Consider the following 13,222-nt stretch of genomic DNA (forward strand, 5'->3'; position numbering starts at 1 on the left):
ACTTTCCCATTCCATGTAGTTTTAAAATGTTGATGATGAAAGGAAATTAATTATGTTTATTTTTAGCAATCTTCAAATAAATTTTAATCTGAAACCTTGTTTGGATCGACCAAGATTTTGTGGAAAGCAATAGCTATTTTAGTGTAAGATTTAGAAGTAAAAGGAGTTGTATGGTGATTATCAGGCAACCAATTTGAAGACGTACCATTCCCAGCTTTGCCTCCAAGTTCAAATACACAGAATGAAATAACGGATGAGAAATTCAGTGAAAATTTTCATTCAATAACTTCATAAATTTCTGAGAATAACTGAGAAATATGAATATTAACTGTCTATAAGATTTTATTAAACTACAATTGCTGTTACTATTTTAAGTTTCAAAACTAAGCAAACTAAGTGATTAAGCCATACCTGGGGTAGTTTCTTTCAGCCTGTTAAGTTGAAAACTGAATAAAGACCCCTGAAACCTTATGAAATGCTAATGAGGCATTTTTGTACAAATAAGTCTATATAATTACGCTGATGCTCCTTATTCATTTCAGTGAAATAAAGAAAAAAGCTCATTAATTTCACAGAAAATTGCATGAAATGGAAATCTGCCCACAGCAAAGATTCAGAGAGTTTTAACAGAATGGTATTTGTCATTGCTTCTACATATTCTGATTTATTTTTCTTAAATTCTGTAAAAATTGGAAAGAAAATTAATAGAGTTGTAACATTTTTATCAAAAATTTTGTGATTGTGGGAAATTTTAAAGCGGTTAATCATAATATCTATCAAAAAAATTGGTACCTATGTGAAAGCCTATGTATAAAACAGTTCAAAAAGTGCCTAGAGCAGCCAGGCATAGTGCCTCACACCTGTAACCCCAGCACTTTGGGAGGCCAAGGTGGGTGGATCGCTTGAGGCCAGGAGTTCGAGACCAGTCTGGCCAACATGGCAAAACCCCGTCTCTACTAAAAACACAAAAATTAGCTGGGCATGGTGGTGCATGCCTGTAATCCCAGACACTTAGGAGGCTGAGGCACAAGAATCGCTTGAACCCAGGAGGTGAAGGTTGCAGTGAGCTGAGATTGCGCCAATGCACTCCAGTCTGGGTGACAGAGAGAGACTCAGTCTCAAAAAAAAAAAAAAAAAAAAAAAAAAAAAAAATGCCTAGAGCCCTCTCATCTCCTGAACGCATTTATTTAGGAGAGCATGGAAATCCTTAGAGACAATTTGAGAACCATTGCTATAAAGGGACAGAATAAATTATATTTTTAAAAGGTGCAGGTAGTCGCTGACTTAGAAACTTAAAAATGTATGGACCTGAAAAAAAGTGTGAAAACTAAATGACTATGTGTGGATTCTCTAAGTCCAGAATGTGTATGTGAATCTTAAGAACCTGAGGCTATGCTACTTCCAGTCAGGCAGTAATGCCAGGGCCTACGGAAACCACTCAGTGGTCATGCCATAACTGGCCTACTTGGCATGATCTTGTATGCATCAAATAAAATGATGTGTAAGAAAGAACCATTAACTCTAACTAGCTTTGCAGACATAAAGTATTACAAGAGTAATTTACATGTTCTTTTGTTCTGCCGCGTGTCTCCGATTCAACTCTTTAACCGTCTGCTCACCTCGGTATTTCTCGATCTTCCCAACCCCTCTGCTTTCCTTCTGCCTCTTTTCACTTCTCTTCAAGCTTCCATAAAGCTCTAAAATTCAAGAGCTATAATTTTAATTTAAATCAAATTTAATTTTTTTAGAGAAGGCATTGTGCTAGTTGTCCAGACTGGTCTTGAACTCCTGGGCTCAAGGCCTCCTGTCTCAACCTCCTGAGTAGCTGGGACTACAGGTGTGTGCTACCACACCTGGCTAGCTATAATTTTTTTTTAAAAAAATTATTTACTAATGTAAAGTTCCCTGATTTTTTTTCTAATAGTAAATTTTTGGTACATTTCATTTAACACTTAAAACATTAAGTTGCTTTATACTTCCATGATAACAAAATGTACCCTTTGGCAGTAAACAGCACTGCTGAAGGCGGCTGAGCCTCTTTAGGTTTAAATAGAGTGAAAGCCCCCATAGAGGAATTTTTGTCCTCTTTGTTTGGTGAGGAGTGAGGCCACTGGTCAGTAAATAGGTTTGATTCAAGCCTATTTTCTCCTGAGTGTTTCTGCCAGGGATAAAGTATGTGTGGGAGCAACCTACACAGAAACCAATAGCTGAAACTTGCCTGAGTAGAAAGAGCCTATTTATTTAGGACTTTAAAAGTTGTGATTCAAAACAAAACAGACTTTCTCTAGGTTAAAAAAAAATTAACTCGTTTATAAAATAATAATCTAATTAAATGATACATTATTTATTGCACTATTTTTGTGTTAAGCTTAATAAAAGTGAATTTTGTGGTTGCAGTTTTTCGCAGCCCCGGTTTTAATTCTGCATCTCATGGAAATAGGACCCCATGAGAGAAATGTGGAGGAAGGACTGGCTGGCTGCTGCCTTCACATTCCCGGGCAGGTGAAGGGATGAGGGAGACAGACCCATGCCTTAGCTGTTCTGAGGACTAGCCGTGCTCTCACTTTCACAGTTACTCATCTTTCCTTCTGGAACATCTCTCCTTCCCACTTGGTTGCTTCCTGGATTTTTTATAATTTTATGCTACCAGACCAACCAAATAATAAACACTTCACTGAATGCACTGGGACTCCATGGGCACAGTGAGGACAGCAAACACTCTATCTGGAGACCAAATACTACAACAGTCTGAGGAAGGGGCGAGGGATAATCAGCAGAGACTCAGGGGGGTCTAGGGGGTCAGGCGAGGAGATGAGTGAACAGATCAATCCCCTACTGGACAGGAGGCCTATGTTCCATCTGAGGCTGTGCCTCCAAGCACAAAGTATTTGGGTGCTCTGATAATGGCTGTGGGGTGGAGAGGTACAGTGGATTCTCATCAGGGATTGGGGCCAGGAGAGTCCTTTCCCCATCTGCAATGTGTTGCTGCAGACGCAACTCAAAGCTTCTCTGTGCCTCCGCGCCCAACTTTCCCGGCAGCTATTCTTTCTTTTCCCACGGCACTCAGTTCCTTCCTCTCTAACAGCAACTGGCACAGCACCTGTAGTTGATCTGTTTTAACATCTGCCTGCACAAAACCACTACAAGCCTTCAGAGTAGAAACTCGGTTATACCATCTTTGTTGCCACAGGCCCTAGCACCATGTGGAAACCTACCTTGGAGTTTAGTATTTTATGAATGACTAAAGGAATGGTGTCACTTGCATGCTTTCATTTGATAAAGCTGTCTGCAGGAATTTGGAAGGAAAGTAGCTATTACTTTTCCCTTTCACTGTGGCCATCGATTCAATAAAGATATCTTTTCGGCTGGGCGTGGTGGCTCTTGCCTGTAATCCCAGCACTTTGGGAGGCCAAGGTGGGTAGATCACGAGGTCAGGGGTTTGAGACCAGCCTGACCACCACGGTGAAACCCCATCTCTACTAACAACACAAAAAAATCAGCTGGGCATGGTGGCACACATCTGTAATCCCAGCTGCTCAGGAGGCTGAGGCAGGAGAATCACTTGAACCCGGGAGGTGGAGGTTGTAATAAGCTGAGATCATGCCATTGCACTCCAGCATGGGTGACAGAGAGAGACTCCATCTCAAAAAAAAAAAATATATATATATATATATATTTCCAGAACCTTTTCATTATATTAAAATATAGACACAAAAAGCCACAGAAAACTAATGTATAAAGTTATCATAAGGCAAATACCCTTTTAACTACTACTCAGGCCAAGAAAAGAAACTTTGCCGGCCTCTGCCCAAAGTTCCTTGTCAAGCCCCTCTCTCACCCAGAAGGAACCATTCCCCCGTTTATATAACTATGCACTTAATGTTTCCTTATAGCTTCAACATCCAAATATGTATCCCTAAGCACTATAGCCTTTCCCATTTAAAAAAATTGGTTATGCTTTTTAAGCCTCTTTTAATCTGCAGGTTCTTACCTCCATCTCTTTCTTTTCCTTACATTTCTCTATTACTAATGAACCTCAGCTGTTTAACCTCGAGAATTTCTCCCAGTCTGCAGTCTGTTGATTGCACACATGGTACAGTCCAGCATGTTGCTCTGTCCTTTGTCCTGTCAGTTCTGCTAAAATACTTGTTTTGAAAATGCACATTTGCTTCAACTTGATGTATACATTAGGGAAAGCCTTGTGCATTATGAATTTCGCCCCCACTTACATTCTTCCACCATGAGAAACACTAGGGAAATGAAAACTGCATTCAGCTACACGGAGCCACACAGGAACACACACACCTCAGATATCTACCAGCTGCTCTGGAGCTGTGCTGAGTCTCTCCTACCCACATCTAGGGTTCCACCACTTCAAAATTGCTCAAAAGCTGCAACTCTTCCCATGCCCACCTTCACGAACTTCAGGTCTTTTACAAGGTATGTATGTTTCGTGACCATTTAACATACGTAAAACTGTATTGCTGGGTTTTTTGGGTTACTATCCTGTTTTTTAATGCCATCAAGAAAGTTTTTCTTAAACCTCATTTTCACAATAAACTCAGTGGTTTTTATTGTACAATGCTGCAAAGTGTAGATTTTTTTGGTTTGTGTTTTGTTTTTCGAGGCAGGGTCTCACTCTGTCACCCAAGATGGAGTCTATCATGGCTCCATGATCATGATGATCATGGCTCACTGCAGCCTTGGACCTCTCCAGCTTGAGATCCTCCTACCTCAACCTACCAAGTAGCTAGGACCGCAGGTGTATGCCACCATGCCCAGCTAATTTTTTTTTTTTTTTTTTTTAAGAGATGGGATCTCGTTATGTTACCCTGGCTGGTTTTGAACTCCTGGGCTCAAGCAATCCTCCCACTTCAGCCTCCCAAAGTGCTGGGATTACAAGCATGAGACACCATGTCTGGCCAAAGTGTGGAGATTTTCTAGGAACACATATGTCGCATTACAACAGAACTAACTGTATATCTTGCAAATTGGCAGCTGAGTCCAGAGGCTTAATCAGACTCATATTATTTGGTAGTGTGTTCTTTCAACAGAAGCCTCATCATGTCTGGTTGTCTCTGCTTTTGTGAAATTAGCAGACTGATGCAGCAAATGCTAAGACCCATTATTTCACTGGGGGCAGCAAAATGGTGACATTCTAATTCTATTATTTCCTTTTCACTTATCAGTGGCAATACTTTTATAAAGAGATGTTTCCCCTTATCTACAATTTAGTACAGTTCATATAGGAAAGGTGGGTACTTGATTCTTTCCCTATACTTCCCACTTTTCATGATAAATTCATTTCCTAGTATTCCTCCAAAGGTAACCCATTAGCCTTTATTTGATAATATAATTATAAACTCACAGATTCGAAATATTTGTTGGGTTTTGATCAAATGCAATTACTATTGTTTGTGAAGCTCAAATTACTCCATCTTTGGTCAGTGAGACCCTCTTCAAATTGGCTCCTGAGGCCTGTTGACATGACCCCAGTAATCTTTCAGAAAAGAAATCTCTGCACTTTGCAGCATCGTACAACAAAGGCCACTTTTGCTATCTAATAGAACATGAGGTTCCAGGCTCATTTTGTAGATTTCCTCCCTGAGATCTGGCATCTGCCATTTCTCCCACAGACTCTGGTTTCTTTAAGTGAGAAATGACATTTCAAAGCAACAATCTAAATTCTAGGACTACCCATTGCTACTGAGTTGTGGTCATTGTTTACAGACCTTTTCAGTGAATAGAGCTATATATACAGACATTTGATACTTCTTGAGTTTAAAGTCATGTTCAGGACTATAGAATATTCTTATTAGCCTCTATTATATTTCATCTTTATCTTCTTTCTTCCACATTGAGAATCCTGATTCTCAAGGACAAAGAAAATGATGAAATTTGAATATTCCATAATTACTCAATGACTTTATCCCACATTACATATACAACGGTCTCAAAATAACAATACTAAAAATACCATCACCAGTGTACTTTACTGAGATTAACTAAAAAATAAAACTTGTATATATTCATTTTCTTCTATTTTTTAAATAGACGATATCTCCACTGCCCAAGCATATCATCATTACACAGCATACTCTCACCCTTTGAGATGGGGTCTTGCTATGTTGCCCAGGCTGGTCTCAAGCTCCTGGGCTCAAGCAATCCTCCTGCCTCAGCCTCCCAAGTAGGTGGGACTAACGGTGCATGCTGCCATACCTGGCATACTCCTCACTGAATATGGTAAAATCACAAATAATAATATGATTAATCCTCACCACCAGTTGTGTCAAGGTCTCTCTTATTATTAATATTTGGTTGTGTGAAATTCATTCTATGGCAGATTCTGCAGAAAGGGCTAATGGCAACACTATTCCCTGAAGTCTTCCATGTTGATAAACCTGTGTGCCCTTTATAATTCAACATCAGTTTGACTGGATATAAAATCCTTGCTCACGTTTCCTTTGCTTGAGTTCATAAATATATTATTCCACTTTCTTCTAGTATAAAGTGTTGCTGTCAAAGAATATGATAATCTTATTTTCTTTCCATTATAAATCACTTGTTCTTTTTGCCTAGATGTCCAAATAATTTTTCAATGTCCAATAATGTTATGAACAAATAAGTCTTGGTGTTGGTTGTTCTGCTTCAAATTGTCAGGTTCATGGTATGCATTTTCAATAAGTGGTTTCAATTTTTTACAGATATTTTTATTTGAGGTATAAACATTTTCACTTGAGATATATAAATATTTTTACTTACAGTATAAACATATGCTTGAGGTATACACAATTGTCAAAATGCATCAAACATCTAAGATATATGTGTTTTATTAAAATTTAATAAATGTATCTTTGATGTTCAGTTTTATGCTGTATAATCATCTTCATGGTTGCTGGATTTGTCATGAACATTCCCAGGATAGAGAGTTCTATCTTCTGACTTATCTGAGAAATCTCACTACCATCCCCCCGACCTCCTAACTAACAACAGTGATCTTCAAATCCCAAACCCCTACTTGTTAAATGGAACTCTCCCCTACTTAACGGATTCCACTTGAAACCCCTGCCACCATTACCTGGACCTGGGAAATTGGGTATCTATATCTCCAGTGCACTAATGATTCTATCTTTTGCATTCACTGTTGTGTTCATGACACAAGAGCGGAAGCCTCCCTGTGATGCTCTGATTCAACTTTAGTTGCCACATTCCCAAGGCCACAGCAAGGTAAATGGGATTCCACTTGTAAGGGAAGAGACCACATATGGTGCCTTCTGGATCAGAACATATAAGGGAAAAACAACTGCCTAGTCTGGGAAGGTGGGAGTACTGTCCCCTTCTGGAAAACAAAGAGTGTTCCGCCACCCCCATTGGAACAGGTGAAATATATCTCTATGGACACAACTTTGCAGTAAAGCATAAATACCACACCCTGTAGGGCTTCTGTTTGTGCCCCAACTGGCTCATTTTTGTTTGTGGCATGAATGGAAAGAAGTTACAACCTGAACTGCTCCCAACTCCCTAGGGAGTCACCTGTTCTCTTAGGAGCAGTTTTCCTTTGTATATCAAAAACTTGGAACAGAGGTGAATGTATGCTGGCCACTCTTGCCCCTCCAGGAGTCACTGTCTGTAACCCCATAACACCAAAGAATACCAGAAGTAAGTGAGTAATAGGAGTAATTCTGGCAGGAATTGGCAGTGACAGGACTAGCAGCACCCTGGGGCAGCTTTGCCTACCATGATTCAACTCTAATGAACTTGACTCAATTTAGAATCCTTAGCCACCAACACAGGTCAGGTATTAAAGGGAATTCAAGAGTCCTTAGGCTCTTTGGCAAACGCAGTTCTCGATAACAGACTAGCATTGGATTATTTACAGGATGAACACGGTGGAGTCTATGTAGTTATTAATAAAACCTGCTGAACATATTTTAACAACTCTAGACAAGTTGAGATTAACACTCAAAAGATCTATGAACAAGCTACCTGGTTACATAGATATAACCAGGGCACTGACCCCAACTATAGCTGGTCAACTATCAAGTGCTTTCCCAAGTCTCACCTGGTTTTTACTTCTCGTAGAACCTTGGATAGTTATCTTTTTGTTTCTAATTTTTGGCCCTTGCTTATTTAACCTCTTAGTAAAAGTTTGTGTTTTCTAGATTACAACAGTTCCAGGTAAAAAACAATGCTGGCACAAGGCTTCCAACCTATCCCATCTACTGACCTGGAGAATTAAAGTGTCCTGCCTGTGGGCCCCTTACATCAGGTATCCAGAGATTTTTTTACTCCTCCAGTGCTAGGCAGGGCCTATCCTATGCCCATGAGCTCAGCAGGAAGCAGTTACAGAAGACTGGCCTTTACCCTTCTGCAGCCTCCTTAAGATTAAGGAGGAGGACCTAATTTCTGAGGGGGAGATGAGGTAGGAGGCAGGACTTGACTCCAGAGGTGGGGCTCAGACAATGGACCAGATTGAGGACTAGCTAAAATAGGGCCAGGGTGAAAGCACCTTTCAATCAGACCTGTCCATCAGTATGCCATGTCAATTTACTGTTGCCATGGCAACACCTGGGAGTTATTGATCTTTTCCATGGTATCTAATGATCCAAAAGTTACTATCCCTTTCCTGCATAAACTGCCCCTTAATCTGCATGTAATTAAAAGTGGGTATAAATGTGAATGTAAAACTGTCCTGAGCTGCTACTCTCTGTCTGCGGGTTAGCCCTGCTCTGCAGGAGCAGTCACGGAGCTATAACACCACCAGAGCTGTAACACTGCCTGTTCAATAAAGCTGTTTTCTTCTAAAAAGGAATTACCAATGACATGCTTCATGGAAATAGAAAAAACAATCCTAAAATTTACATAGAACCACCAAAGACTCAGAATAGCCAAAGCTATCTTAAGCAAAAAGAACAAAACTGAAGGAATCACATTACCTGACTTCAAATTACACTACAGAGCTATAGTAACCAAGATAGTATGGTACTGGCATAAAAACAGACACACAGACCAACGGAACACAATAGAGAACCCAGAAACAAATCCACACACTCATAGTGAACTCATACTCATTTTCGACAAAGGTGCCAAGAACATAAGCTGAGGAAAATACTTCAATAAATAATACTGGGAAAACTGGATATCCATATGCAGAAGAATGAAACTAGACCCCTACCTCTCACCATATACAAAAATTAAATCAAAATGGATTAAAGACTTAAATATAAGCCCTCAAGCTATGAAACTACTACAAGAAAACATCGGGGAAACTCTCTGGACAAATGGGATCATATCAAGTTAAAAAGCTTCTGCACAACAAAGGAAACAATCAACAAAGTGAAGAGATGGCTGGGTGTGGTAGCTCATACCTGTAATTCCAGCACTTTGGTAGGCTGTGGCGGGCAGATCACGAGGTCAGGAGTTCAAGACCAGCCTGGCCAACATGGTGAAACGCTGTCTCTACTAAAAATACAAAAATTAGCCAGGCGTGATTGTGTGCGTCTGTAATCCCAGCTATTTGGGAGGCTGAGGGAGGAGAATTGCTTGAACCCAGGTGGCAGAGGTTGCAGTGAGCTGAGATGGCACCACTGCATTCTATCCTGGGTGACAGAGTGAAACTCTGTCTCAAAAAAAACAAACAAAAAACCCACAGAAAATATTTGTAAACTACCCATCTGACAAGGGATTAATAACCAGAATATATAAGGAGCTCAAATAACTCTATAGGAAAAAAACCTAATAATCAGATTACAAAATGGGCAAAAGATTTGAATAGACATTTCTCAAAAGAAAACATACAAATGGCAAACAGGCATATGAAAAGGTGCTCAACACCACTGATCATCAGAGAAACATAAACCCAAACTACAATGAGATATCATCTCACTCCAGTTAAAATGGCTTTTACCCAAAAGACAGGCAATAACAAATGCTGGCAAGGATGTGGAGGAAACGGGACCCTTGTACACTGTTGGTGGGAATGTAAATTAACCACTATGGAGAACAGTTTGGAGGTTCCTCAAAAATCTAAAAATAGAGCTACCATATGATCCAGCAATCTCACTGCTGGATATATACCCAAAAGAAAGGAAATCATTATATCAAAGAGATATCTGCACTCCTATGTTTGTTGCAGCACTGTTCACAGTCACCAAGATTTGGAAGCAACCTAAGTGTCCATCAACAGATGAATGGATAAAGAAAATGTAGTACATATACACAATGGAGTACTATTCAGCCATAAAAAAGAATAAGATCATGTCATTTGCAACAACATGGATGGGACTGGAGGTCATTATGCTAAGTGAAATAAGCCAGGCACAGAAAGACAAACATAACATGTTCTCATGTATTTGTGAGATCTAAAAATGAAAACAAATGAAATCATGGAGACAGAGAGTAGAAGGATGGTTACCAGAGACTGGGAAGGGTAGTGGGGGTTAAAGTGGGGTGGTGGGGATGGTTAACAGTCACAAAAAAATAGAAAAAATGAATAAGACCTTGTATTTGATAGAAAAACAGGGCGACTACAGTCAATAATAATTGTACCTTTTAAAATAAAAGTGTATAATTGGATTGTTTGTAACACACAGGACAACTGCTTGAGGAGATGGATACCCTATTTTACATGATGTGATTATTTTGCATTGCTTTCCTGTATCAAAATATCTCAAGTACCCCATAAAGATATACACCTACTATGTACCCACAAAAATTAAAGCAAACAAAAAAATTCCTCTGCCTACCTTGTACTTCTTTTAGGACATACGTTGTATTTTTATTTCCTCTTGTGTTCCTTGTGGTTTACTCACTTCTGAAATTATTTTTCTTTCATTGCTTTCCTCAGCCCTTCTTTCCTCAGCTCTGTCACATCATGTTTAAGTTTTTCTAATTCTGATTTATGACCTCTTTCATGTCTTGTGTCATTTTCTTAATGTCTTTTAGCCTTTTTTTTTTTTTTTTTTTTTTTTTGAGACAAGGTCTTACTCTGCTGCCCAGGCTGGAGTGCAGTGGTGCAATCTTGGCTCACTGCAGCCTCTGCCTCCCAGGCTCAAGCGATCTTCCCACCTCAGTCTCCTGAGTAGCTGGGATTACAGGTGTGCACCACTATGTCCAGCTAATTTTTGTATTTTTTGTGGAGATGGGGTTTGCCATGTTGCCCAGGCTTCTTTTAGCTTATTTTGATATAGACTGTTACAGTTTTGATCTACAGTTGACCCTTAAACAATGTGGGGGTTAGGGACACCAACCCCTTGGAGCAGTCAAAAATCCACATATAACTTTTGACTCCCCAGTAACTTAACTACTAATAGTCTGCAACGGACTAGATGCCTTATCAGTAACATAAACAGTCGATTACATATATTTGGTGCGCTATATGTATTGTATACTGTATCCTTACAATAAAATAAGCTAAAGAAAATAAGATGTTATAAAGAAAATCATAAGAAAGAGAAAATATATTTACTATTCATTAAGTGGAAGTGGATCATCATAACGGTCCTCATCCTTGTCACACTGAGTAGGCTGAGGAGGAGGAAGAGGAGGAGTTGGTCTTGCTGTCTCAGGGGTGGCAGAGGCAGAGGTGGATGAGGTGGAAGGGGAGGCAGGAAAGGCAGACACACCAGTGTAACTTTACGGAAATACATTATAATTTCTGTTTGACTTTTTGCTTTTTCATTTCTCTAGTAATGTTTCCATACAGTATCAATCCTTCTTCCACTCTTTGCTTTAGTTTCATTGCTCTTATCATAAAAGGGTCTATGTTGTAAAAGAAGTCAAAAGTAGTCTTGAGTAACTGGAACCCTTCCGCCAGATTGTCTAGTGTCGATTTGTTTCCTGACACTGCTTCTTCTATGTCTTCTTCCTCATGATCTGGCACTGGTTCAGAGGCACTCATCTCCATCAAGTCATCTTTTAATGCCTCTGCTGTGGTATATATTAGGCCCTGAATTTCTCCAAGATCCGTATCTTGACAATGTTCACCCCTCATCTTTTTTGCCATACCCACAAATCTCTTTCATGATTTCCTTTATGGGCTCTGTCATAAATCCCATGAAGACACGCACATCTGGGCACAATTTTCTCCAGCAGAAACTTGTTTTCAGCTTGATGGCTTTCATGGCTTTTTCTACAACAACATGGCATCTTGAATGGTATAATCCTTCCAGACTTTCATGATGTTCTCTCTATTGGGGTTCTCTTCCATGATGTTGACAATCCTTTCCATAGAGTATCATGTGTAATCAGCCTTAAAGGTCCTTATGACCCCCAAACTAGAGGCTGAATTAGACATGTTGTGTTTGGGGGCGAGTAGACCACTTTGATGCCTTCAGTGTTGAACTCATGGTGTTCTGGTGGCCAGGGGCATCATCGTTCAATATCAAAAGAACTTTTTAAAAGGTAGTCCCTTACTGGCAAGGTACTTCCTAACTTCAGGGAGAAAGTATTGATGGAACCAATCTAGAAAAAGGGTTCTCATTGTCCAGCCCTTTTTGTACAACCAAAAGGCTGGCAGTGGGTGTTTAGGTTAGCAGCTTTATGGTTAGGGGTAGTCTGGATCATAAACCCAACTGCATTGGCACAAAACAGTACAGTTAGCCTATTCCTTTTCTAAAATTATCAAACCATCTTTTGCTGGAATTAAATTCTCCAGTTTTAGGTCTTTTACCTTCCTTTTGTTTTACGTTGTCATATAATAGCTTTGCTTTTTCTCAAATCATATTAGAGTCTATAGTTCTGCCTTTCTTATAGCCATCCTGTGCCCACATAAAAGCTGCATTTTCAATACAAGACAAAAAAGGTATTTTGCAGGCTAGGCGTGGTGGCTTACACTTGTAATCCCAATGACTCAGGAGGCCAACTCAGGAGGACCACTTGAGCCCAGGAGTTGGAGACCAGCTTGGACAACAGAGCAAGACCCCATCTCTATAAATTTTTTTTTTTAATTAGCCAGCATGGTGGCATGCACCTGTAGCCCTAGTTACCTGGGAGGTTGAGGCAGGAAGATCCCTTGGGCCCAGGAGTTTAATGTTACCATGAGCTATGATCACTCCATTGCACTTTAGCCTGGACGACAAAGTGAGACACTGTCTCTTAAAAAAAAAAAAAAAGGTAAAAGTATTTCACAAAAAAGTGCAAGGTTTTCACACCTGATGGTATAGCTGCAGTGGCAGCTTCTCCAAAAAATGCTCTCATATATTTACTGAAAACAAGCCAAGCT

The 13,222-nt window shown here is 39.8% G+C and overlaps 1 protein-coding gene across 5 annotated transcripts in view; it reads right to left on the reverse strand.

Moving 5' to 3' along the window:
* PPIL6 (peptidylprolyl isomerase like 6) overlaps nt 1-13,222 on the reverse strand; it is a 46,309-nt gene that overhangs the window by 10,777 nt on the left and 22,310 nt on the right. The window contains exon 7 of one of the 5 annotated variants that reach the window (XM_008007367.3): nt 1,620-1,697. The exons of the other annotated variants lie outside the window; for them this stretch is intronic. Within the exon in view, the coding sequence (XP_008005558.1) occupies nt 1,620-1,697 (78 nt within the window). The remainder of the gene's footprint in view (nt 1-1,619; nt 1,698-13,222) is intronic. 5 annotated transcript variants of the gene reach the window in all.

The sequence above is a fragment of the Chlorocebus sabaeus genome, chromosome 13 (genome assembly GCF_047675955.1).
Source record: "Chlorocebus sabaeus isolate Y175 chromosome 13, mChlSab1.0.hap1, whole genome shotgun sequence".
Classification (NCBI taxonomy): domain Eukaryota; kingdom Metazoa; phylum Chordata; class Mammalia; order Primates; family Cercopithecidae; genus Chlorocebus; species Chlorocebus sabaeus.